This window comes from Corvus hawaiiensis, chromosome 3, assembly GCF_020740725.1.
Source record: "Corvus hawaiiensis isolate bCorHaw1 chromosome 3, bCorHaw1.pri.cur, whole genome shotgun sequence".
NCBI classification, from domain to species: Eukaryota; Metazoa; Chordata; class Aves; order Passeriformes; family Corvidae; genus Corvus; species Corvus hawaiiensis.
In genome coordinates, this window is record NC_063215.1 from 59028986 (window position 1) to 59054601 (window position 25616).

The 25616-nt window shown below is 42.1% G+C and overlaps 2 protein-coding genes across 4 annotated transcripts in view; both read right to left on the reverse strand.

Annotated features, from left to right (window-relative positions):
* Positions 1 to 1904: 1904 nt before the first annotated feature.
* On the reverse strand, positions 1905 to 13400 carry LOC125323993 (solute carrier family 22 member 2-like). Its single transcript, XM_048299446.1, has 11 exons — positions 10636 to 13400; positions 9229 to 9332; positions 8465 to 8619; positions 6188 to 6356; positions 5094 to 5208; positions 4880 to 4986; positions 4549 to 4763; positions 4185 to 4293; positions 3695 to 3807; positions 2549 to 2648; positions 1905 to 2054 (listed from the first exon to the last, which is right to left on the reverse strand). Exons 1-11 carry the CDS (start codon positions 11044 to 11046, stop codon positions 1988 to 1990), a joined length of 1665 nt encoding a protein of 554 aa, XP_048155403.1. The 5' UTR covers positions 11047 to 13400; the 3' UTR covers positions 1905 to 1987.
* A 103-nt stretch (positions 13401 to 13503) lies between these two features.
* Positions 13504 to 25616, reverse strand: part of IGF2R (insulin like growth factor 2 receptor) — a 57664-nt gene continuing 45551 nt past the window's right edge. For 2 of the 3 annotated variants that reach the window (XM_048299441.1, XM_048299440.1), the window contains 13 exons: positions 25192 to 25341; positions 24002 to 24163; positions 23296 to 23497; positions 22742 to 22888; positions 22376 to 22610; positions 21314 to 21450; positions 20201 to 20315; positions 18684 to 18830; positions 18034 to 18218; positions 17469 to 17655; positions 16278 to 16442; positions 15594 to 15663; positions 13504 to 15187 (listed from right to left, as the gene is read on the reverse strand). In XM_048299441.1, coding sequence (XP_048155398.1) covers positions 14786 to 15187; positions 15594 to 15663; positions 16278 to 16442; positions 17469 to 17655; positions 18034 to 18218; positions 18684 to 18830; positions 20201 to 20315; positions 21314 to 21450; positions 22376 to 22610; positions 22742 to 22888; positions 23296 to 23497; positions 24002 to 24163; positions 25192 to 25341 — 2304 coding nt within the window. In that variant the 3' untranslated portion in view covers positions 13504 to 14785. The other variant, XM_048299442.1, reaches the window with a different exon arrangement.

Genomic DNA, 25616 nt, shown 5'->3' on the forward strand with positions numbered 1-25616 from the left:
AGGTTCTTCTTAAGGGGCCACTCCCACTTTCATTTACCTGCCCTGTTTACATGCTCCCAGGCTCCTTGACAGAGTCAGATGGTGCTTGGTCCTGAAGCACTCCTTCCCAAGCTCCAAGGACAGCCCTGCCACTGGGCTGGTTATGCGCCAGCAGCCCCAGGAGCAGACAGGCTTCAGCTGCTCTTAAGGGGAAGGGAAGCTCAAACTGTGTGACTTGAGGCAGGATGTGAGCTTCAGTCACAGTCTGGGGGAGACACACTCCTGCCACCCCACCAGGACACAATGCTGCTGCTCCACATTTTGAGAGCAGCCATTTGCAGCTGGACCAGCTTTCACATCTCTTTGACTTCCCAACTCCAGGAAGTAATCCATGAATGGACAAAGGTCACCAGCAAGGAAATCAGTGAAGGACATTTGCCCTAGTGTTTATTAAGCTGCCACCAGAAGCAGATGCCACTATCACTTGTAGGTGACTGCAAAGCAAAGGCACACCAGAGCCTGCCACCTCTGTAGCTCCTGCTGTGGCAGTAGCAGTGCTTATGGAAATAAATACCAGTGGGATGGGTAAGGGTCTTGGGACGCAGCTTTTTTAGTTACTCATTTATTCATCTCAGTATTTGCTTTGCTTGACTTGTTGCTACCTCCCCTGTTTTCTATCTGCAGAGTTTTCAACAGGTTTTATATTAAAGAACTGTAAGTCAGAAGTTCTGATAGATTTCTATTAGTGCAGAGCAGAGACATGTCTGCAACTGCAGCAGGACACCTGCTCTACCAGACAGGTAATTGCACCCACCCTGTCCCTCTTGCCCTCTCAGCACAAGCTTGTTCCCCCCTGATCCTGAAGCAAATATTAGTTTTGCAACTGCCGAGACCAAAGTCATGTCATTCCTGATCTGTCTGTACCCTTCTCAGGGCAACCTTGCCATGGCCCTGCCTCACCGAACAACATGCTTCCCTGCCTTGGAGGCCCTCACAGCAACACTGAACATTAACTGAGGCTCAGGTCAGCTGAAAGCTGGTGCAAGGTCACTGGGATGCAATCCTGGGGGAATTTCACCCTGCCTGCTAGAGTCCAGCAGTGCCTTGCTCAGCTGGGAGTTCTCTCCCTGCAGCTGATTATCACTGGGCAGAGGTATCTCATACCCTGCTCACAGTAGCCTTATGGAAAACCAGTGTTTCCCAGCAGTGACAGGGACCAGCAACACTAACAGGAAAGGGGAGCCACAGAAGGATTGTTTCTGTTTTGATCTGCAACCACAGGTCTGTTACAGCCACTCACTCGGAGTGACTAGGAAATTTGTGAAGGTGCTGGATATTTCCTGGAAGACCCAGTGCTGCCCCTGATGCTCCCTGAGGCACAGGACCCTTGGTCAGGGTCCTGCAAGTCCCCAAGCCTGATCCCAGCTCATTCCAAAGAATGCCCCAACAGGACACGCATATAATGATATTACTTTATGAAGGAAATTAGTCTTTCTCCTGTGCATTCTTTTTTGTGCTCTGGAGTTGCCACATGCCCACCCTTGTGAGTAGCCAATAAAATAGGAGAAAATAAAATCAGTTTTTAAAAAACTCTGTGCAACTCGTCACACGACTGACCCAGGTTTGTAGTTACCTTGATTCTACAATGGAGATAAATCTCTGTTATATTGTGCTGCCCCTTCGTAAGAAAAACCAAGTCAGACTTCATGGAGGCTTACAAAGTTTTGTCGGGATGGATCCCACCACATTCAAGTTAAGATCTCTTGAAGTCCACGTTGAAGTCCACACAGGTGATACAAAAATTCCCCAGCCCTAAAATATGTTTCTCTTGGTGTACAGCTATGCAGCAATAGGGACAATTCCATCAGAAAACCCTAAACATTGTAAATAAAGGATATGCAGAGAAATTGAAATAAGACAGGCAAGACTTTTGAGGGGGTATTTATTCTAAGTGGCATTTCTGTGCTACTGCCCTAAAGCAGACTACCTAGCAAGAGTTACACCTTCTTCAGCCACGTGTTACTTCTGATCCTTGGACATGGAGATAGATTTTTTTGGCCTTTGGAGCACTTTGCCTGCAAGGGTAACAAGACATGAACATCAGCCAGGAATGAAGGTGTTAAGTGAGCACCTAACTTCAAGTTCTTTACCTGCTCTGCCTTGGGCCCAGGAAAATGATCATATATTCCTTTAAGTTTGTTCTGGCTCCTCAGCAGATACTGGTGCTCCACGCACCACTTGTGAAGCTGCTATCAAGACTGTCCTTTTTCTGTTCAATTGTTAAGGGTTTTTTTTTAACACAAATGCCATTTATAATGGTGTTGCAGCACGTTGGAGAGGCAAGTGCAGCTATTCACAGGCCAGTAAAGGCCTAGGCTACTTGTTTTCAAGATGCCTAGGTAAATATGTGGTAAAAGGAGTCCAGAATCTGTCCAGTTAGAGTCTGGAAATTACTCAGCAACTTCTTGGAATCAAAGAAGGCAGCCAAGTAATCCCTGGGCTTCCCTCTGGACAAGGATTTTGCCCAATTCCAAGTGAAAGCTGCTAAAAGTTCATCATCATGACTTACCTGTGAAAGTTTTCAACATCCTCCACAGTCTCAGGCAAAACTCTTCCTTTGGTTTCAGGCAGAAGCAGCACCAATCCACCCGCAGTCAAACCAAGAACAGCTTCAAAACAGAGGCACAAAGCTTGAAGGATTTATCAAGCACTTTCTACTGCCAGACAGAAAGGACTTGTCAATGGCACTTTATTTTGTTCCTCATGCCAGATGTGCACCTCAAGCCTCTATATGCAGAACTGCTGTGCTGGTACAAAAATGGAAGCTGTGGCTGCCCTGTGGAGACAGTGCCAAGCCAAGTCCTCTTGTGTGTTATGCACTGAGCTAGGACACCTCTAACAGGGCAGACAATCCTTCCTTTGTAGAGGAAAGAAGTCTTTTTAGTGCTAGAGCATGCCAGGAAACATATTCCATCTTTATGCTATTCACATAAGATTAGAAAACGTGTACGGAATGTATTATCTCCTAAAAAACGTGATCAACTTCTCCACTGATAATTTCTTTTATCCAGGTCATACATGTTTGGTATAAATATTTTTAATGTACTAAGCACCCTTCTAGATGTCCTGTCTGTTAAAATCTGCATATTGCCATTCAAGGTACTTTTCTATAAATAATGTGCTGACCTAAGATTCATAAAAATGTTGCAGGCCCTGACCTGAAAGTTCAGGTCACTAGTCTGCAAAACTTATCTTGCATTTATTTACCAGCTGCTTTCCAAATAGCTGGAGAAGAGCCAGTTAAAGTGTCAGAAAAGCTGAAGCGTAACAGCCGTACTTGTACTCCATTAAATAGGCAATTATGTGAAATTCTAGGGGTTCACTGCTGGACAGACAATATAATACACAGAAGAGCAGTAGATCAGCATGGAAGCCATCAAATATTCATCTCATCAAAATTTTTCTGAGCCCTTTGCCATCTGTCAAGTATGTATTTGGCTCTAACTTCCTTTAAAATACAAGGAGAAATCATAGGGGCAAGGAAGACATGGAATGCATAAACAAGTTCCAGCTTGTCATAAACTGAAGGCTAAGGCCTTGTAGAGAGCAATGGGCTTCTGCTGAATTTACAGCAGCTGCCTTGGTGGCTTTTCCCTCCCTTTGGAACTTGGGTCCCCCTGCTGCACCCTGGGCAAGGAGGTGCGGTGGCACTTACTGAAGACAATCAGTGGCAGATCGTACCAGACTTCCACCAGTCTGTAGACAATGAAGGGGACGAGGACTCCACCAATATCGCACAAAGAGGAGCAAACCATCACCCCAAGATTCCTGGTTTGGCAGCAAAGGGATCATGTTAGTGTCAGAGTACTGCAGCTGGAAAGGGATGGATCACAACTCTCACCCATGCACAGGAAAGATCCAGGCACTCTGTGGGACTTCAGATCCTTCACCCACCCTAGTTCTCCCAAGGTTTCCTTTTATTTTGTTCATGTGAGTTTCCCCTTGTGTAAATGTACATTTCTTTTCTTTATTAAGCTATGTTTTTAAAGCATTTTAGCTGTGCTTCACCTACTTTATGTTCAACAGTATCTGTGTAGTTCTGATACATTTGAGGATAACTAAATTTAGCATAAAACATAACATACACATCAGCCTCAATTATTTGTTTCCAGGCCAAATGCCAGCTGGGAAGAGGATACACCTACCTGATATAAGTTGGATACAGTTCAGTGCTTACAAAGCAAACCATTTCAAAAGCCATTGTAATTCCCATTCTCCCAATGCAAGCAGCAACCACTTTTAATGAATGCATGTCTGCAGAGAAAATACATTCAACACATTTAAAAGTATCCCAGTGATTTAGCAGGTGTCAATTAATACAGCAGTGTTATTTTGTGGGACTTCTGATCCCATGTCAGTTGATCTTCTCAAGGGACTTTGTTTCACCCGTGTGAGTGAGGGAACAGTCAGCACCACATGAGCAGTGGCACAGGGACCCTCACAAAGCAGCATGGGGGTTCCAGATGACAGGGTGGGAAGCCCCCAGAGGGCTTCACTCAGGGGACTTACCCTCTGGGATGAGGGCTGTGGCAAGGCAGGCGGCCCCAGCCACCACGTTCGACACAGCCCAGGGGTAGCGCCGCCCGAGACGGTCAATAGTGACAATGATGATGAAGGCGGCTGGGAATTCAACAAGTGCAGAATAGAGGAAATCCAGATACATGTTCTCAGCATCCATTCCCATGTGCATGATGAGCCCCTGGTAGAGGACAGAGCTTGTGAACCTGGGCAGAGAAGAGCATCCTGGATTTGTTAGTCGGTCGGAGAACAGAGGTCTGCGTCCTGATGGAGTTTGCAAATCCAGAACTCCAAAACCAGCTCTCTAGCGTTATATTCTTACCAGTTGAACATCAAAATGAGTGTGTTTTTTCTTATCTGTGGTGTCCTGAAAAGGTCCATCAGTGAGGGATTCTGCTTTCCACAATCTTCTTCTTCAAATTGAATATCCTATGGAAGAGCCAGTACATAATACATTAAATTTCTTCTGGGAGGAACTGATGGAAGGTACTATCACATGCTGCTTACTTACATGCACAAGCAAGCCCTGAGCTCACCTTAAAATGGGAAGGCATCTTTTTCCCGTTTTTTTTAGCCATATCACTGACAATTTTCATAGCTTTTTCATTTTTTCCTTGAGATATCAGCCACCTGGGAGACTCTGGAAGGCACCTACAATGCGAGTAGATGCCATTATATGACAAAACATAAAGCCTACCTATTCTCCCATGCATGGAGACTTTGGAGGGACTAAATAGAGGCAGATGGATTTTTTTTTTTTGTTTGGGTGGGTTTTATGAGCTACTTCCCACTCCTGCAGTATGGGGAAAAGTACTGTATCCCATGGCTGAGACTGGAAAAGGAACAGTTGAGATAGTGGCTTTGGTCAAAGAGGAGTTTACTGAAGATAAGTCAGGGAGGGGCTTTGAGTGAGAGTGGTGCTCTCATCTTATGCAGCCCATTCACCACAAACCAGCTCCTCTTAGGGAGCCATTTTTCACTTCCACTATTACAGGTTAAGAAGTAGTAAACAAGATAGAACTGGCTTACCAATTCAAAAATATGGAAGAAGGAAGGCAAAAAATTTCTTTCTACAAGTCCTAACCCATCGAGACAATTTCTCAAATCCAAAGCACTCAAACCAAAAAATGTCAATTAAAAAGAGAAGAGGGAAACTAAAATGAAGGAGTACCCAAGTGCTTTTTTTTGGTTGGATGGCAAAAATCTGCAACTTTTTTCCTTAAAAGAACATGCTAACAACCTGTTAGAGTTGTTAGCACTAGAAGACCTCTCAGTAACCATATTTTCAATGTAAGGCCAACTAAATTATGCCAAGGCACGTATTTTCTTTTATGAAATGCTTAAAGAAAATAATAAACTATATTAATCCACTTTTCCTCCAGTGTTTTTTCAAAGTGGTCTGCTTTTTAAACACAATGTCAGGTGAGGTGCACAGGCTAGGATTCAACAAGATCTCAGTTGCTGAGGGGTCCTATTTCCCTCTCCTTTTTGCTGTGAACCTCCTCTTTGCACCAAGAGACGTGCACAACCAAAAAGGAGCGCCCACTCTCTCTCAGTATCAAGCCTTGGGAAGCAGGAGAAGCTGGGGTTTTTTGGGTCGTGGGCAGAGCTACAACAAAAGGGCCCTTACCAGTAGTAGAGCAGGAAGAAGCAGGTGGGCAGGGTGACAGCGAGCTGCAGCCACCGCCAGTGAGGGACGGCGTAAGCGATGGCATCGAAGACCAGGAGCCCGACAGAAAAGGCCGCCTGGTAGAGGATCCCCACCGTCCTCCGGTACTGCGGGCCCACCACTTCTGTCACTGCAAAGGCACACACGGACAGGTGAGCGCCATGGCTGCTCCATGCAGGAGAAACCTGCTTCGAGGGGACACTGGAAGACCAGCACTACAGTAACATCTTGGAGAAACATTGGTAATCATGGGCTTCCCAGCATAATGCTTCCAGACAAAATCCCCTGGTTTGCTCTTCTGGCACCCAAAGTCCAGTAGGGAAGAAAACACTGCTGCTGCTAGTACACTGGCCTGAGACATCCTGGAACATCTGCTGCGGAGATCTCTGCCTAAATCAAGCATTCATACAGGTGGATTTTGTTGTGAAATCTAATGCCAACATACATAATGTCTCCAACCCAACAACAAAGCTGAACATCTGGTTTCCTAAGTGCAGCAGTTCGGCTTGCATCTCACTCCAAGGACAGAAGGAAAACCAATTTCACAGGATGGCACAGAGCTCCCAGGCCGGGGTGGCATCACGATGCATTTGCACTTTGCAAGTCAGCATCACAGTATCACATCACACATTAACTCTCTATTAACAAGACTTAAAAGTAACTATTCCAGCCAGCAGGCACAAGCACACTCAACATTTTGCATGCAGTTGTGTGATTCCAAGAAAGAAAACTCTTTAGAAAAAGAACAGTAAGGAAATAATTAGCAGCCAAAGGAACTGCTGAGTTTTGGAACCACAGATTAGCTAATGCTGCTCAGCTAAACGATGCACAAAGACATCTCCTCAGGCTCAGTAGAACTGAGCTAGAAGCAGCTGAAGGGCAGACAAGTGCCCCAGCAGAGCAGGACAGCAAGGTTGTTCTGTCCTTGTATCCTTCCCTGGACATTCAGTATTGGCCACCCTTAGGGAAAAGATGAAAGTTTAACAGAGCTTTGGGGCTGCTTCTGGATAGCATTTTTTCAGGAGAGAGTTTCAAGAGAATTCAGGAGTAACAAGATGTAACAGAGTAAATATCAGGATAGGGCAAATCATTGTCCTGAAAAGGACTTCGTTTTCTAAAATGGTTTAAAGTTCCCCAGAAGAAGGGATGAAGATTTCATATGTGCCAGGAAAAGATTTAAGAGGCCAAGCGAGCATCCAGAAATGCACAGGAAGGAATAATCATGTCCTAGCAGAAGACAGTCTGGACTGTGGGATAGGTACTTTTATTTTATTTTAATCATATGAGACATCTGGATAACTGCATTAGCAAGATGCCTCCACTGAAAGACTTAATGGAAGTTTAGGGCACTGACTTTTACATTTTTACCACTATGACAATGAACTGCATTTCTCAGAGACATTTGGTAGAGCCTTCTGACATCCTAACCCAGTTAATGTTCTATCAGTCAGCTTTTAAAATACTTAATCTGCTGCTTCAGTGATTGCTTGCAGTTGGGTATTTTGGACAGGAGACTGAACATCACTCCAGAAAAATCAGAGAAGTCCCACGAAGCTCTACCCTGCACCAGAAAATTGCCCTGAGATGGGCAACCAACCGTGCCTCACCAGCAGACACAGCTGGTGCAGGGCTCTGGGAGAGGCACCCACACAGGCTGGGTCTTCCACTGCTTGGCCTCCCCTCAGACTAGTGGATACACACAGGTACACAAACACCTTGTCTTTTTATCAGCAAGTACATGCTGTTCTTCACATATTTTTAGATGCTGAAGCCTCTGTTTGCCCTTTAATGCTCTTCATGTCATAAAAATGCCGCAAGTTTTCCCCACCCTCTGCCTGCTTCTTTAATGGCCTCCTCTGTCACCATCCTGTCGCTGCCCGGGCTAGAGGGGCTGTGGTCTGCCAAGTCACCTTCCCCAGCCAGAGCCTGACGAGAGGAAGAGGAGCCATGGGGCCCAGATAGACCTGCAAAGGTGAGCTGTGCCATAGGGGAAAGCCTATCTCTACATAAGAGCCCTAATATACCACCATTTGCTCCAGCTTTGAAGGCTACTGCTATTTCTCCCTAATGACAGTGCTTGAAAACATCCTGAGAAGCCAAAGAGGGAGAAAACTCCTTAATAAAACACTATGGGAGGCATTTTTTTTAAATGGCTTTTTTTCAAGTTTTTTGGAGTCGAGTTTATTTCCTCCATCTTCTGCAGCTAGTCTTGCTCCTGGGAGAAGGTCCTGAACTCACCCAGGATGTAGCCCGCAGTCCAGCAGCCCTTGCTGACCAGCCCTTGCAAGAACCGGATGATGACTATCCACAGGTAGGTGGGCACGAAGACCAGAAGGATTCCACACACAATGTTTGCAAGGATTGTCGTTAAAAGGCAAAATTTACGGCCAAACCTGGATTGGAAAATAATAGGCATGAAGCAAACCACTAGTCATGGAAGCATTTTAAACCAGTAAGAGCTTTGTGTATCTTTGGGGAAAAAATCCAATTTTGCTATGCAAAATAGAGACATGCTTTTTATTCCTCGCCCACTACTCATTATTCTGCTTTTCTATTCCATGAAAAGTTACTGTGCCAGTTGCTCTGCAATTCCACAAAAACTTTCAGAAAAAAAGAATAGTCCCACATTGACATCTATTACATTGGGAATGAAAAATAAGTATGAGTTATATATATATATATATAAAGTGGGAGCTCCAAACCAGCATTTCCTGGCTTTGGTTAACACCTAAGGGTTCTGATGTGGCACAGTAGGAAGTTTGGGGTGTGCAGTTCTAAAATAATCCTCGTGGGCTCTGCAGGACTTGCTGAGCAGATCTGTGCTCAGCACCAGGTATAACCTAAAAGGCAGGATACTGGCTCATGCTGCAACTGAATATCCACGGGGATGACCTTCTTTTCAGAAGAGCAGAGATGGTATCAGTTGCACAACCTTTACCTAAGTTTGGCTGCTGAACATGGATAAGGGAGGTCAGAGAGTTTTATTGTCAGCCCACACATACCTGTCTGCAATGTAGCCAATGTTTATGGAGCCAATAAAAAACCCAGCGTTCACAGATGACTGAAAGAGATCCAACTTCCAAGAGTCCTCACACACCAGGTCAAACTAAAGGAGCACACAGAGACAAAAAAGTGAAATGGCTCACATCCACAAGTTTCCTTCACTTCAGTTAAAGATTTAAACTTGTTTCTGGCTCAATGCCTGTTTTGTCAGCACACAGAAATCCTACTAACTTAACTAATTGTCCAACATTAAAAACTGGAACAAGCCCTTAAGCAGTTTACTGGCATTTCCTATTCATGTCTCATCTCTCTTTTCTGGAAAGAACATGAGTTACTGTCTGTCAAAACTGGCACCCTAACCTGTGTTGGCCCTCATTGATCAAATAAGCATCATCACCCTGAGTTTTTCAAACAGCCTTTTTTTGTGGCTGATGGTGAACCTTTCTAAGCAGTTCTTGTTGCCTCATACCTTGGCATGGCACAGAAGTACCCGCACACCACTCAGGACTAGGTGTGATGCCTTTACTAAAAGTATCCTAGATGCCTTCAGAAGCCTGCCTTTTCCAGCTTCCCATGGAGCACTGGTCTCCTGGAGGAGGCTGGAAGTATCTACATCTGCCCTGAGGCACGGATTTTTTTTTTTGTTTCTGTGTTCGTTATACATACAGGGGAAAGAATCCTGACTACCACCACCTCTGCAGCATTGGTGGAAACATTTGGTGGAACTTTCTATGATGAAATCAAGATTGTCATCACAGTTACTGGTTTATTCTTAAAGCACCTAAACTGCTAAAGTACACTAAGTAGCTTAAGTACAATTTTCAGTTTATTCACTCCTCCTGAGAACATAAAAGTCATTGGCTTTTCTACAGTTTATTCCTGACTAATGCTGTTTAATTGTGGGAAACATTTACCTTTCCCCCACACTGACTGACATTCATTTTTATTTGAAACCAACTTTGAAAGACTTTTTTCCTTAAAAAAAAAAAAGGAAAAAAAAGAGAAAAAAGAAGGGGATGGGGGAAAGAAATAAAGATCTTTGCATTGGCCAGTTTTGTTTGCAGCCCTGCAAGCTGCACTGTTTACACACCTTCACAAATCGGACCACTCATGTGACAGGAATTTCATTCAGAACTGGACTTTATCTACCTGGGGATTTATTTGCTGAAACATGCTTTGCTCCCCAGCTGGAGATATAAGCCTCCCGAGCAGCCAAAGCAACACTTCACAGCAAGGACAGAGGGAAGATGACTTGTAAAGCCCCCAGCGCAAGTTCACAGTGAGAGACAATCCTTTCTCCAGGTAAGTAGGCGATATTCTAACACAGCCAAGGCTCTACCAACCCTCTCCCACACCTCTCACCTTGTCTGTAACAGAGGGGACAGGGCAAAGGAGGCTGTTTTTACCTCGGTGACGAGAGAGCTCCCCGGGGAGTTGTAGACCCAGCCATCCCGGCAGGGACCGAGGGGGACGGTGCTCCCACTGCCCACCAGGCTGCCGAGGGGGTCAGTGCAGCTGATGCCTGTTGCGTTCCAGTCCACCTCGTACCTCCTGCAGCGGCTGTCAAAGCTGGCCCCGTGGCCATCCCACTCGGGAACCGTGTGATTCAGCTGCTCCTCCAGGCTCCAGCCACACCGCTGGCTCAGCTCAGCCACCCCGGGGCTGAAGCAGCGATGCTCAGGAATGAACCCAAAGAAGAAGACCCCCACGTACACTGGGGTGAAGGAAGCAGATAACAAACACAGGACCAAAAAAGTTTGCTTCTGGAACCTGTCAAACTCTCCAACGTGCTCTAAAATGTCATCTAGGGTTGGCATTTTGGCTTCAAAACCACACAAAAAACCTCAACTAGGTCCTCTCTACAGAACTGATATATTTAGTTGGCAGCAAAGCTACTTAAGTAACAAAGATATTTGACCAAAAGTCAAGATTAACTCTATAAATTATTAAACTACATGTCGCAAGCTTTATTTTTTCGGTTTCATCTGAAATCAGACCTTAATTCACCCAGGGAGAATTTGCATTTAACCCCTAATCAGAGCGCTTATATGTTCCTGTTCTCTGGAAAAGCCCCTATGGGCCACAGGCCTTCAGTTTTGTTGGGGGTTTTGGGATTATTTGTTTAATTAGGCAAGTCAGCTCCTCAAATAATAGGTATGTTTAAAGAGCAAACATAGATGGAAAATTCTACCAACATACAAGCAACACATGGGTTTAGTGCAGAATGGCTGGGCACCACATGTGAGCAAAGCTTCTTAACCAGAATCTGTAAAAAATAGGTGGGTACACTCTGAAAAAGAAGTGTCTCTACGTTGAGCCACATAGCAGTAAAGGAAGAGCTTTCCTGAAAATTCCTGTATCATGTGTGTCTCATCCCTCACCCTCCACACTCTTCCATTCCCATGGAAAACCTCACCCCACCTGTATCAGGGAACACAATTTTCACCTGACCATATTTTTGTAGTGATACAAAAGAGAAAAAGCATTCACTACAGAATTATGCACTGGGAAGAGCTGTGGGAAGCCACAATATACAGTATCTATGGCCAAAACACCTATTTTTTTTACCACAGAAGACCTAGAAGACTTTAGGTAGACTTTATTGCAGGCACCCCAAATAAATGCAGTTATATCAGGCTCTAGTAGTACATTGTCCTGCCTATGGATAGATACCAACTACTCCCGTATCTTTTGCTGACAACAGCAGCCTTCCATCAGAAAGAAAAGCATAAGTGAAGGTAACATTTAAAAGACATTAAAAAAGTGAAAAACTGCCCAGAAAGCAATTTGAATAGCTTAGGCAACAATGAAAAATATTTAAAGACACAATACACTCAAAAAAACCCCCAAAAAACCAGAACTTGATCTTGCTGCTCATCATCTACAGACCAACAGTGGCCTGAGCAGCTGTGAAAGCTGCTTTGCAGGCCAACACTTCAAGATCATTCCCCACATCACACAGATGTAATTTCTCCTCTCCTGCTTCATCCTCTTCTCCATCAGGAACATCTACACCAAGTTAACAAGAACTCCTCTCCTGGCCACTCACAGCTGTGTCACCCTCAGCCTAGCACAGCACCACCCCACAACAGACCTTTGCCTCCCTGGCTGCAGGTGTTCCGTGAGGAGCTGGCGAGGGAAATACGGATGCAAAAGCACACAGCAGTCACCACGCTGAGAGCCAGTCCCTGCAAGCCTTCCTCAGCAGGAGAATGTGTGCAGTCAGCTGGGGCCAAGGGAACTGAAGCCAAAGCTTGCCTGGGAAGTGGGTGAAGCTAAGGCATTAGGCTGCATCTTAAAAACACACCCAAAAAACCCTCACATCGTTTCCAAGCAGTATGATTTAAACAGTTGGTAACGGTGTGTAAAAGTTTCCCTTGAACCATGAAAGTTCAAGGAACAGTGGGCCAGTTTTCCCCATCTCCCACCATTCTCTCTGCAGCCAGCCCAAAGGAGGCTGGGTGGGAGTGTGCCAGGCAGGTGGGTTTCTAAGGGACACTTCTCAAGGAGTCATGTTGCTGACTGGCAAACTTTCTCCTCCTGGCCCATCCATTTGTACATACTCATCTGGGCCCTGCTATCCTCATAACCCTTCCCTCCCTACAGGTAAGTAGAGTATTCTTCTGGGAAAAATAGTCCGGTGAAGCTGGTTTGCACCCAGCTCTCTATGAGGTAAGATTCAGCCAGCCTACCTACCTCCCACTGCTGTCAGATACAAATTCTATCATTGATACTGCTCAAATAAGCACCCCCAGACAGGGCAGCTCTGTTCTACCTAAGCCTCGTTAGGCATAGCCCAAACAAAGAGACCATGTGACTTCACACAGGAGAAATAATTTCATGCAGTGGGTTCATGGATCAAACAACTCCAAAATGCCAGCCTTGATGACTTGAGGAAGGGAAACAGAACTCTCCAACATGCATTGAGAAAACTGTGTAATGATAACTGACAGTATTAAAAATACACCATCAAGCCTCTGATTTCCCCCAGCTCACCTAATTCTAAATATGAAAAATGCTGATTTAAGTTTGAAAAGATGAAGCTTAAGCCAAACTGATTTACAGCTCCACTGGTAACAATACAAGAAGAAGAAAACCCAAGTCTGATAAAAGAAAGAACGTACCACCAGAGCCTACCTATCTATTCTGATCTTTGTCATCAAACGCTGGTTCTCATTTTGAGTGACACAATTGAGGTAGAAACCATCCCAGCAGGAAAGGGTCCCGCTAGGCTGGTGAGCAGCATACGGAATAGTGTAAGAAGGATTCCAGACTTGAGATGTGGGATTTGGAATACCCACTTCGTATCTTTTATTGAAATTGCTGAATACTTTATATTACACTATTTTGATTCAAAATGGAGTTTTTATAAAAAGAAACCATTGTTGAAACTGAATAAGCCAGCCAAAAGGAACAACAAAAAGTTTCAAAAGATTCTGACCAATGCATGTTCTTGTACAATGCTTTGAAACCCTATCATTGTCCATAATTTTATTTAGGAAATACCTGGAGAAGAGCAAGACTGCTAGAGAAAAATTGACTTGCATTCATTACCAGCAACATTTCAAATCAATGACCATGGCCAGGATCATAGCATATGGACTAGAAATCAGGCTATCAGAAAACATTGGCCCAAATTTATTTTCTTGATATTAATACCAGAGAGAAGCATTATGCAGACTAGGGCTCCTCTAGTCCTTGGGCTTTTCTTGGTGATGACAAACTGGGTAGCACAGATTGTATTACAGGAACTCTGCCTCTACATCCTTGAAAACTCTGGTTGTCTGTGCAGTTGGCCTAGTCCAGCCATAATCAAGGAAAAAAAAAATCTTTGGGTGCTTGTCAGCTGCTTAGGCAAATACTGATAAAGTCAGTCATACGACCAGTACCAAAAAAAAAATACCATGCGAAGAACAGGAACCATTTCAGGCTAAAGCTATACAGAATTGTACCTTTCCATCCACACCTTTGAACCAATTATCTGTTTAAATTAGAATGGATATTCAAATTTACAGGATAAATTAGACCAGTTCCAAAATTTACATCAAATCATCCCAACACACAAAAGTTATACTTTTCCTTGTCTCACAATGGGTGAACCCATAGAATAATACCCTGCCGGCAGGAAGAACATGTTACTATCAAGCAAACCTGAGTAGTGAGGATCAATAAATACAAGGAGTTAAAACGATAGTAGTCAGATAACTTGAATCTCAGAAGCCAGGGGCTTCATTGAGCCTTAATCCTTTCCTTTCAAAGGTTTCTCTTTTTTAAGCAAGCATTTAACATCTATGCTGAGACTTCAAAAAAAAAAAAAGTGTCCTGGCTAGAGAGAGTCAACTAACTCAGCCAACTGGATGTCAGAAATCCAGTCATTACTGAACAGATCATTGTAAACAATCACAAAATCTTTCTCTTCTTCCCTTTTCAATGGTTTCTTGTTAAAGGCAAAATTCAGAAAAATCTTTCAGGCTGAAGTCCTCATATTTGGTTGGAAATGTTGTCCCGTTATATATAATCTCTCTATATATATTTGATTAGGCACAAGAGGGGTTATTAAATATTCAACAAGTCCTCATCACTATCATCATGAAATGATACTGTATTTGTAGAGTTCTGTGCCTTCTGCTGGCCTGGCTTGGCTATTGCTTTCCTTTCCTTTCCTCCATTCAGTAAATAAGACTTGTTATCACTGCCAAGACTGTGTGGCTTCTTTTGTGGGTGCTTGCTCTTGTCTAGTCCTCTTCCTGTTTGAATCTTTACATCTGGAATGGTTAACACTTCATCCTCACTGTCCAGGTCATCCACATGGAGAGAGGTAAGGGCTTCAGATGTAACAGACTTGGTAGCAATGTGACCATTCTCCTGCCCTCCTTTGGCCATTCTTGGATTTGGTGCTGCGACTTCCTCCATAAGCCACTCGGTCTCATTCTCATTAGCTTCTTCTTCGCTGTTTATCTGCAAGAAAAGAAAAGACCAGACTGTATCTGCCACTCCAGACTGACACACACTGATCTCCCCAATCGTCAGATCCCACAGCACACACGACCTTGGTTTAATGTAGCTGTGACAGTAACACTGCAAGAGATCACTTTTCACTGTGCTGAAACAGACTTTGTTCTCTTCTTGTACGTTTGCACGTTACTTGGTGATTTATAGACCGCTCTTCAATTCTTTATCTTCCTTTCCCATTTCACAGTATAAATATATACATATCTCAGCTATGTGGCTTTCCTGATGCCACACAGTACGGTATCCATGCAGTAAAGGAACTAGAAATTAAGGGGGTTATTTATTTATTTAAAAAAAGCTTAATTTAAAAAAAACTTTACAAGAAACAAATTTGATTTTGTCACTGTATTACCTTTGTGTATTTGTAGGAAACACCAGATGATCTTCTGCAGCAGTTTGTTATCTTGCTTATTACAATTTCCCTAAGGAAAAGGAAGAATACTACATTAGAAAGACTATATCCACTTACTAGCCCTCACTTTTCTTCACTGGATTTCTACCATCAACATAAAGCGTGGCAACAAATGAGCTGCAAACTATCACACTGACCCTGAACCACTCTAACAAAATTCAGTCTGGGAAGATGTACATCTTCCCCCTTGCTAAAGCTTCAGGCTGACTGTTCTGAAACCCCTCTGGCTTTCATGTCTAAGGGAAAAACACCCCAAAAGTTGTCTGGAAAGCAGAGGAACAGCAGGACCTGCACTTGTTCCTTGACACTGCTGTATGGATATGGCCTGACTTCATGAAAGGAGAGGGATATCAAATGCTAACAATGTTGTCATGCTGTTTTATGCTCCTTAATTAGCAGTTGCCCACAACATAGGCTAGACCAACTCAGTTGTACATCCCAGCCCTCTTTTATATGGGCCTTCAGACAGTAATGGAGAATTTGAAGGAACCAGCAGTTTGACAGTTGATGCTGCCAACTAAAAAACAGAACTCAAATCTCTAAAGTTTACTATTTCCCTTTCACTTTTGGCAGAAAACCAAGTCCTGACAAAGAAACTTCTAAAGCCTCTTAATAATTTCTTACCTCCTCTCTTTTTTGTAGAACAGCAAGATTATGAGACACGCAGTGAGAACAACCAGGAGGACACTCAACACAGCACCAACAGCCTGGCTTCTCCTTGAAAGACCTTTATGTATTTGGGTCTCCTCATCTGTCTGGTGCTGATTGTTTCCTGGATCATTGGTTAATCTAGCAATGTAAATTGAAAAGATAGGATCTATTGATAAATTCTGTTAAACTGGATTAGAAACAGCAGATTAAAAGACAACATGCCACACCATCCTGTCAGTCCAACCTAAGAGCTGCACAAACAGATTTAGGGGATTTCATCTAAGTAAAAAACAACTTGAAAAACACAAATAGATGTACTGTGCCTACATTCCAGTATGCTATCAAATAGTGCACGAAACTACAGTCAAGACTGCAGACCACAATTAAGCACTCCAGAGTTTATACAGCAGCAGTTGTCCACACAAAGCTGCTGTTTTAGAACCAAATCTGCACTTGCATAAGCTGCAACAGCTACAGAAATTATCTTTCATCTGACTATGGCACAGACCAAACTCCTTCAATGGGTTTAAATCAGAATCAAGAGTTTCCCTGTGCTTTCAAGCTAGCAGCCAGAAAGTAAACACTCCCAGAAGTAGTCACTCCATTTTTCACAGTGAGGCTGCCTACTTGTCAAGAATGCTGTAAGCACTTAGATACAGACACTCTGCTTTTAACACTGTCCCCTCACTAATCAGGAGATTAGCTGATCATATTTAATTGCAGAAATACTTCATTATTCCTTTAAGGCCTGTAATGATTTTCCATTCCAGGCTAAAGAAGTGGGCAGATAGAGGGAAAGGACAGTCTTTGTCATAGCTTCAAAGTTTTCCAGACAGTAAGACAAGAGGGACCAAAGACCTCACCCACGAACTGTTTGCTCCTCTCAGTAACACAAACCAGCATATTCTGTCAGCTGCAGTGGGTTTTACTTAGTGAAAACAATGATACTAATTCCACTGTGCCTCTCCAGCTTTAGGTCCAGATCAGTTTAGCAAGCTTTAATTTAGTGGTCATGTGCCAAACACTGCATACACGATCATCAATTTATCTACTGCTTTTTTAGCTTTTCCCCTTTTACCAATCACTGTGATGAACAAACACAAAGAAGCCTTTGGCTGAGAAGTGCTGACAAAAGCTGCTTTCAGAAAATGGTTAACTACTCACATTAATGGACACACAGCAGCTGTGTACCAGGTAAATAAATACTGGCAATCTGCTGTCTCATGAAGGAATTCAGGGATGCCTTCCTTTGCTTGTGGATTGCAGTGAAAGAAAATGGTTGAAGACACAAACTTTGATTTATCTTTACCGCATCTGGAGTCAGATGAAAATATGACATCCAAATCATCATCTACAATGAGAAGAAAACCTTGTAGTTTACTACTTCCTTGAGAACAATGTTAACATTAGACCCTGAAAAGAAAAGTAGCTAGCTAAAGGAAATCATTGCTTATGCAGCAGCACAGAGGGAAACAGGAGACCAAAGTCTTCTATCTCGCATTGTTTTTAACAAAGTCTTTCAGTCTTCAAGTGTCCAGCCCTAACCCATATTAAGGCTGTATTTGCAACTGAGCTTACACAGCAAAAAAAACCAATCTAAATAATGCTAGACAGACTTTGGATAGCTTTACAGAAACAGATGAGCACAGATGTTGTTAATCAAGAACCATTTTCTGATGAAGCAATTCACAGAACATCAAGCAATTCTCTGTGGTGAGCAGGTACTTACCGTCAACGTAATATTTGGCATTTCTGGCAGAACCAACTCTCCGAACACGCTGTTCATTAGTTTTCACCTGGCAGATGTTTGCTCCAACGCATTCTGTGAAACTTGAGTTTATTATACCAGAAAGTTGAATTTGATATACATATTTATCACCATTTGTCCGTTCATCACCAGAAGCTGTGTACAACCTGAGGAAACAGAGGACAAGTCTGTTCTTAAGTCTAAACACACAGGCTGGGGTTATTCCTAAGACATAAAACTGGCAACAGTGGTAGATGCTATCACTGGGTGATACCAGAGCAAGCTGAGTGACCAATTCAGCAACCAGAAAAGATGCAGGACTGTGGCTTCCTCCCTGAACAGTAGAAGTAAGGATTATATTTAGCATAAGTATAATCCTTAGCAAGCAGAGAAAGCAAACTTTTCCAGCTATACTGCCCTCAGTGTGTGAGTGAACATGTAAATACCTCCAAAGGTTTAAGATAAACTGAAGACAAAAGCATGATTCAGTGGCTCATACACACTCCTGACTGAGAACCATATGGTGTGATCTGCAGCGACGATAAATGGCACAGCTTAGCAATCTTCTCCAGAAAGGTAACTAGTTCTACCATTCTGTTGGTTTGGGGTTTGTTTGGGGCTTTTTTACTCACTTGTAATAAACATCCCCTAAAGAAAAGTTTTTCCCAGTTGCAGGATTAATGACTGTTCCGTTCACCACCTCTACCTCCTGCTGCTTCACAGCACAAGCTGCACGTGTATCCCATGTGATGTAGTAGGCACAGTTTTCTTCATCAAACCTACCAAAATGAAAGATAGAGCTGATGATATCAGGAAAGAGTAACAAGTTTTTAGCATCCTGACAAAAGGAAAAGACAACTGCTAACCCACATGTGACAACATCCTGCCTAAGCATCACACCGAGAGTAAGCTAAAATAGTCAAGTAGCACTCAAAAAAAGCTACCTGAAGAATTGCAATGGATTTTTCTGCACTTTCATGATTTTAGAAGATCTGGCTGTACTTCAGCTTCCTACTGAAAATTCCAGAATTCCCATAGTGTATCAAAGGGTTTTATTGATATATTTTAGCTAGCGAACATATCAGGCTGCTTTTTTGCAGCATGCTAAACCTGCCTTTTATTTAAGCAGAACAATAGGTATAAGCTAGTGTCCTGGTTCTGGCCAGGACAGCGTTAATTTTTGCAGTAGCCAGGAAAGCCCATGGCCAGGACCCAGAGGTTATTCTATACCACCTCACATCATTGCTAGGAACAGGGAGAAGGACATCTTCTCTAGGGAGAAGGGGTCCCTCCTGGGCCAGCACAGCACGGCAGAGGGACCCCAGTCATGTATCGTTGTCTCATTTGAATCATTCAGCTCCTTCTTGTATCCTCTGTCATTGGTATTAATGTTGTTACCGTTTCTTTTCTTATCTTATTTCTGTTTCAGTAAATTGGTCTTATCTCAACCCATGATATTTATCTTCTGTGCCTCCACTTCTCCTCTCCAGCCCTCAGAAGGGGAAAGGGGGAACAAGCAGCATATAGTTTCAGGGGGAGCCCTGAATCAGAGAATATCATTCCTAAACCCTGACAGCTAGTCAAACTTTGCTGCCTAGTTCTTTGACTCACACAGAGCATTTTGTTCAGTTTTCCAATTCTACAAGCAATATGGAGTTAATATAGAGACTAAGAAAAAAGTCCTCAAGCTTTCTAAGTATTTGTGATCATGCATATATACCTCACTTTAGACAGATTCTGGTTAAATACACTGTATTGAGGCAGAAATAAACCATGCTTTAGTAGCTCACTTACCGACAGTAAATGTCCTTCAATAAACAGATTTTGAACAGAGTTAAGAGTGGTTGTACAATGACATTGGCTAGGCACATTGAAACAACAGCATCCAAGCCACTGTCAGATCTAATTTGAAATCAGAATGTTTAAGTTTTTTCCCAGAAATTTTAAGATAAATACAAAATACGATGTTTATGGAAATGAACAATTGCATAAACTCCAGAAGACCCCATGCCTCGCAAGTACAGACCATGGATCATTTTAAGGACTGTCCAACAGAGCAGACAGTCCCTGTCCTGAGATTTAAGGGTTTACTAGACAGGTACAAAGGAATGGGCCATGAAGATCAGTGGTGTGTAAATTTATTACTCACCTCTGCAGCATGGGCATGCCAACTGTTCTTGCACATTTCAGTTCTATAATTGTTCTTACTTTCTTATTTTTCCTACATTCTTGCCCACTGGAATAACTAATATACACTGTATCACCTAGAAGAAAAAAATGGTGATAAAAGGTTTTTGTAAGCAGCTGTCAGAAGTTTCCTTTGCTCATTCCCTAGACTTCCTTACTTCTAGCATTCTTTTCCCCTGCATAGACCATGTATCAATTACAGTACTTCAGTAATTCGAGGCATTCACACTTGTGATCATTTAAAAATCACTCCTCAAACACCTTTGCCTTTACATTGTACCCTGTGTTCAGGTCCCCAGTATGGCTGTAACAAAAGTTTACATTTAAAGTATCATTTTTTTAAACATACAAATAAATGAAGATACCCATTTATAAAGGAACTCAGGCAATAAACACAGGCAATACATGTCACTGCTTTTGTAAATGGATGGAAAATTTCTCTGAGCACCAATTTGAAAAACATTCCTTAAACTAGAAGCTTGAATAAAGTTGACATTATTGGTTTGTATTTGTTTTCCTAAGAGTGAAGCCAGTTAATCATCCTTCACATGCTGCTTTAATTGAAGAAGTTAGTAGATGCAGAGTAAGTCTTTTCAAACTGGATGAACAAAAATGACTTCCCCTCTCACAATTATAGAATCACAGATTGGCTGAGGCTGAAAGGGACCCCTGGAGGTCGTCTGGTCCAAACTCCCTGCTCAAGTGGGGTCACTTGGAGCCAGCTGTCCAGGACTATGTCCAGTCAGTCTCTGAATACCTCCAAGGTAGGGAACTCCACAACCTCTTTAGACAACCTGTGCCAGTGTTTGGATATCCTCACTGTAATAAAAGGGTCTCTTGATGTTCAGATAGGTAATTCATTTCTTACAGCTTTAATGACAACACTGTTTATTTGCTTCAATATTTTCTCATGGCTTAAGCATCACATTCTGTTTTCATTTTTAAACAGAAGATTCACTGATAAAAATATTTCAAAATAAAGGCTTCAGCATAATTTAAGAACTACTATAGCCAGGACATAAGATTTAATCCTTTAATCTCTAGCTCTCCACAGGAACAAAACAGAACTCTCTACCTGTCACATTCAGCTTCTGTGTATGAACAAGTCCAAGAACTTGAACATCTCCATTGTAGCTTTTCCTGCAAATACTGGCTCTTTCAGGGCAGCCTGTGGGTCCCTCGTGTACCCTCTGACAGAGGTTCACATAGTACCTATACAGAACACGGTAGACAAAACTTCTTTAAAATTCATTTAGGCTAAACTGAAGAAGTGATATGCAAACTTTAGAATCTTCATAGGAAGCTAGACAGGTTGCAAGAAACTAAATCTCCAATTAGCCGACAGAATAAAGCATGTACTGAGGTTTGGCAGATTACTTCTGTCATTTTCAAGTAAAAGACTATGCAAAAAAAATACTTGATCATTTACCAGATTAAGTCCAAACTAGAAATTGGAACAGAGTCAAGAAATATCCAAAAGTTTTTTCACTTATAAAGATTATAGTACTACCCTAAATTCAGCATCTCCTCGGAGCTATACAAGCTCAGATATGCTAGGGCAGAGAACTGCTAGCGAGGTGGTGAATGAAGTGTTTTGTTACCCCACAGTCCATCCTAAGTTTAGAATTAGATGCTGTCATCCTTGCCAGTTCATTTCTATTTCCTCACTGGAGGAGGGAGGCTGGAGAGGTTGATGTCTTCCTGACATCCATATTTTCCACTATGCTAACACATCGAGAAATATGGGTAAAAAGTCCCGGTTAAACTTTAGACAACAACTTACACATTTGAGTCAAAAGAAAGCAACTAAGTAATTAAGATTTTTCTTCAACACTATTAAGAATCAAAAAAAATAGCATTTAAACAACAAAATTACATTTTTAAGATAGAAGTTTAAATAGAAAGCTTTTAAGTAGCTTTTAGTTTAGACATATTCATCCTTTTAAAAGGGTTACCAATAGAGGGAAAGGGTGAGAATGAAGAATGTGATTACTCAGTCCCTTCAGATTTTTTATTTATATGAAGTGTTAAGCATTGACAGCTTTAAGACACTGAGCAGGGACCAAACAGAAACATTATGCCACATTACAACTGTACTGATAAGCAAGCTGCTCCCTCTGAGTTGCTCATTACTCACGAGTTCCCATTGTGGAAAAAGATCCATGATCCTGTCAGGGACGAGAGCATTCTCAAATCGTAAGTTCTGTGTTTTTGGACAAATTTGCATTCCATTTTCTTGGGAGGACAAACAGCCTGAGTCTTCCATTCAAATGTCACAGCACAACCAAGAGTCTCACTGAGAAGGTATGGGCTCCCAACACCAGCATTTTCATCACATGTAAAGATAATGGTAGATTCCTTTCTTGCAGTTGCTATAAGGGGAAAGGTTGGAAAAAAGAAAAAGTGTATTTTACATGAGGCTTTCAGGCATGTATGGATTTTAGTGCAGCTAAATCTCTGTGTTAGCTAAGACCCTTGTACATGAAGTATAGGAAGTACTTACTGCTACTACAGAATCCCCACTTTTCATCTCCCTGGTAGTTTTCAGTTGTAGCACACCACGGCCTGTTCTTCCCTTCTGTAATACATTCCTCATAGGTCTTCCCTTTGTACTTGAAGGGGAACACACAGAGCTCTCCCTTTTCAGTCACTGAGAAGGAAAGATATAATCTCTTAGCTACACACAATAGAACAGGAGGCGTATCCACATTTGGAACCTTATTCAAAGCCTGTACTTCAATATATTTCTTCTTAAAGAAAGGTCAGTGACAGACAACAGAAATACTAAAACATTGAATTTAAACCCAATTGGAGAACTAGATGTAGCACACAGTTAGCTACAATCATCCCTGCAGAAAAGTTGCACTGTCTCTTCTAGGGAGATACTAATCTGCAAGATCAACATGTATGATGCTTGTGATTTAGCAAAACTACATGTTTCTTTTGCTATATGTAAAATCTATGTTGCTTCCTCCTGTCTCAACAAAACCTCATGTGTTAAGGGAAAAATATCCTGACAAGTTTTGAACATAAAGAATGGGTCTGCTCCGATCTCACCTGGAGGGCACCGATCACCTCCTGTATATTGCAAGATGACTTTTTCATCCTGGTGGCTGTAGTCCATTCTCATTTCCTTTAGGTTTCCAAAAGACGACACACCACTTTTAGATGTCAGACACACTGCCCCATCTCTGCATTTTCCCTGGGGCAAGCCTACACTGCACACACCAACGTGGTAATTGTTGGACCCAGAAAATACCTGTGTAGAAAACCAGAACCATCACAGCAAGTCTAGAGTTAATACTTACAAAATCACACAAGTGCTTCATAAAACAAGTCTTAGGCAGCACTTGCATAATGCAGGAGGAGAAGATAACTAATTTTGCAAGTCTGGCCTTTCTTAATATGACAAAACTGCAGATAAAGCACACAGGACCACAGATAAAATCTGCTCAGCAGACCTGCTCTCTCATTCAAGACTCTATCAAAGGTGAAGATTTCTCATTCCTTTACCCATCACTGTGTCCATTAAATTTACTCTCAAAAATATTAAAATGTTATACCCTCTAATATTATTTCCTCTGCCAGAAGCCAAACAAGTATTGATACTGACCACAGCACATTTCAGCCTTTTCTCACACCCCAGAATGCTTAAAAGAAACCCTTCCTGCAGTTTTAAAGTGTTCATAGCAATAGGGAATTATAAATAAATAAGTAAATAAAAAACCAAACAAATAAATGTCACACCACCAGAAGGCATTACCTCGAATGATCTTCCAGAAAGGCTGGTCAGGTTAAAAGTATAGTGTAGCTGTTCATCAATCACAGAGCAGCCTAAAGTTTTCACTTTATCAGGACACACAACTGGAGTTTCCCACTCAAACACAAAAGTGCAATCAACTTTCCTTATCATCTTCGGCTTACCCTGTTACCAAAGAACATGGGAAGACACATTTAATTTTTGGAGAATTTGTTGTTGTCTCTGCATTTCCCCCCCTCCCCAATAGTTAACCTCAGTTACTACCATGGCTAGACTTCACTGATTGTAGGACAAACACTATATTATAATCAGTACCTAAAAAACTTAAAAGGGAAGTGCATTCTACCTAGCTCCAGAAAACAATCAAGGTACACAAGCTTTCTTCTTAATTAGGGTTGAGATTTTTATGTTCAGCTCAGCTGCAAGCAGCAAAAGTGTGAGAGCTGTGCTTCTTGATGGCAGAGAGCATTAAGAAATTTCACTGAGTTAGGGTTTAAAGAGAATATTGTTTACTTTATCATGTTTTAAACTAAAGTATTAGTATGGTCTGTGTAATATTCAGAGCTGCCTCAAGTTTCAGCTCATGCCCTATGTTGACAGAAAATGGTTTCATGATCTTCAGCAAGCTCTAGTTTGACAAACATCATATCTAAGTGCTTCTCTACAGTTTGCTGAAATATTAAAAAAATTCAAGAAGTGCTAGATTCACATCACCATGCAAACTCAATTTAGTGTTCAGGTGTTGACACAAAATAAAAACATAAGCAACTAAATGCAAATTTTTAAAGTTGTGTGTGATTATGGAAAACGTTACAGCATAGGGAGAACACTTCACAGTAATACCTGTACAGTTACACTGGTTCTTGTGTTAGCTTGAGGTACAAGTACAAACTTTAGGATCTAAACAAGGTGCAATACAGCATAAAGTTTAATGTCAGCGATAAGTTATCATTACATTACTTCCATGGAATCTGATCCTTGAAATCATTAGAACCTGTTACTCTCAAGCTTAAAGTTCAGGCAGTCAGTAAAATTTTGGCCAGTTAAGAATACAAATATGGTACTTCTTGAAACAAGTCCATCCATACATTCTAGAAACAAATCCTTGACTTAGTTTTAAACACAGCTAACACCGGTTACTACCCACTTTCCATTACACTCCAATATCAACATAACTTTAATGGATATCTCACCAGACTAGTTCCTTGGCTGCAGTGAAATACAATAACAGAAGTATAGTTCAATCTGTTGCTTATCTGACAAGGAGTAGTGCTGTTGTAAGTGATGTAAACTTCATTTGCTGCCTTATTGAACTGGGGAGGTTCAGTAACACGACCAATATCCTACACAAGCAAAAATGTTATTAGTAGAAGTACAGGACACATCTAGATTCCAGATCAGCCCAGAGATTAGATCAGCTCGGATTCATCTGTTTCGTTTACACAGGAGCACTACTATTGCTCTTTTGAAAACTGCATTCTATACTCAAAGAACAGCCATTACATTTCAATCCTAACAAAACACAAGTTGAGCAACTCAAAACAGATTTTGACAAAACTTGACAAAAGCCAGGGAGGTTCTGCATCTTAGAGGTAGATTCTTCTTTACATCAATGTGC

Bases quoted from the DNA above. Each gene is read 5' to 3' on its own strand.
- LOC125323993 (XM_048299446.1), bottom strand. From the start codon at position 11,046: ATGCCAACCCTAGATGACATTTTAGAGCACGTTGGAGAGTTTGACAGG. The intron at 9,333-10,635 runs GTAAAAACAGCC...GTGCTCCTTTAG, and splicing joins GGAGCTCTCTCGTCACCGAG to TTTGACCTGGTGTGTGAGGA. The intron at 4,764-4,879 runs GTAAGAATATAA...TTCTCTGCCCAG, and splicing joins CTCATTTTGATGTTCAACTG to GTTCACAAGCTCTGTCCTCT.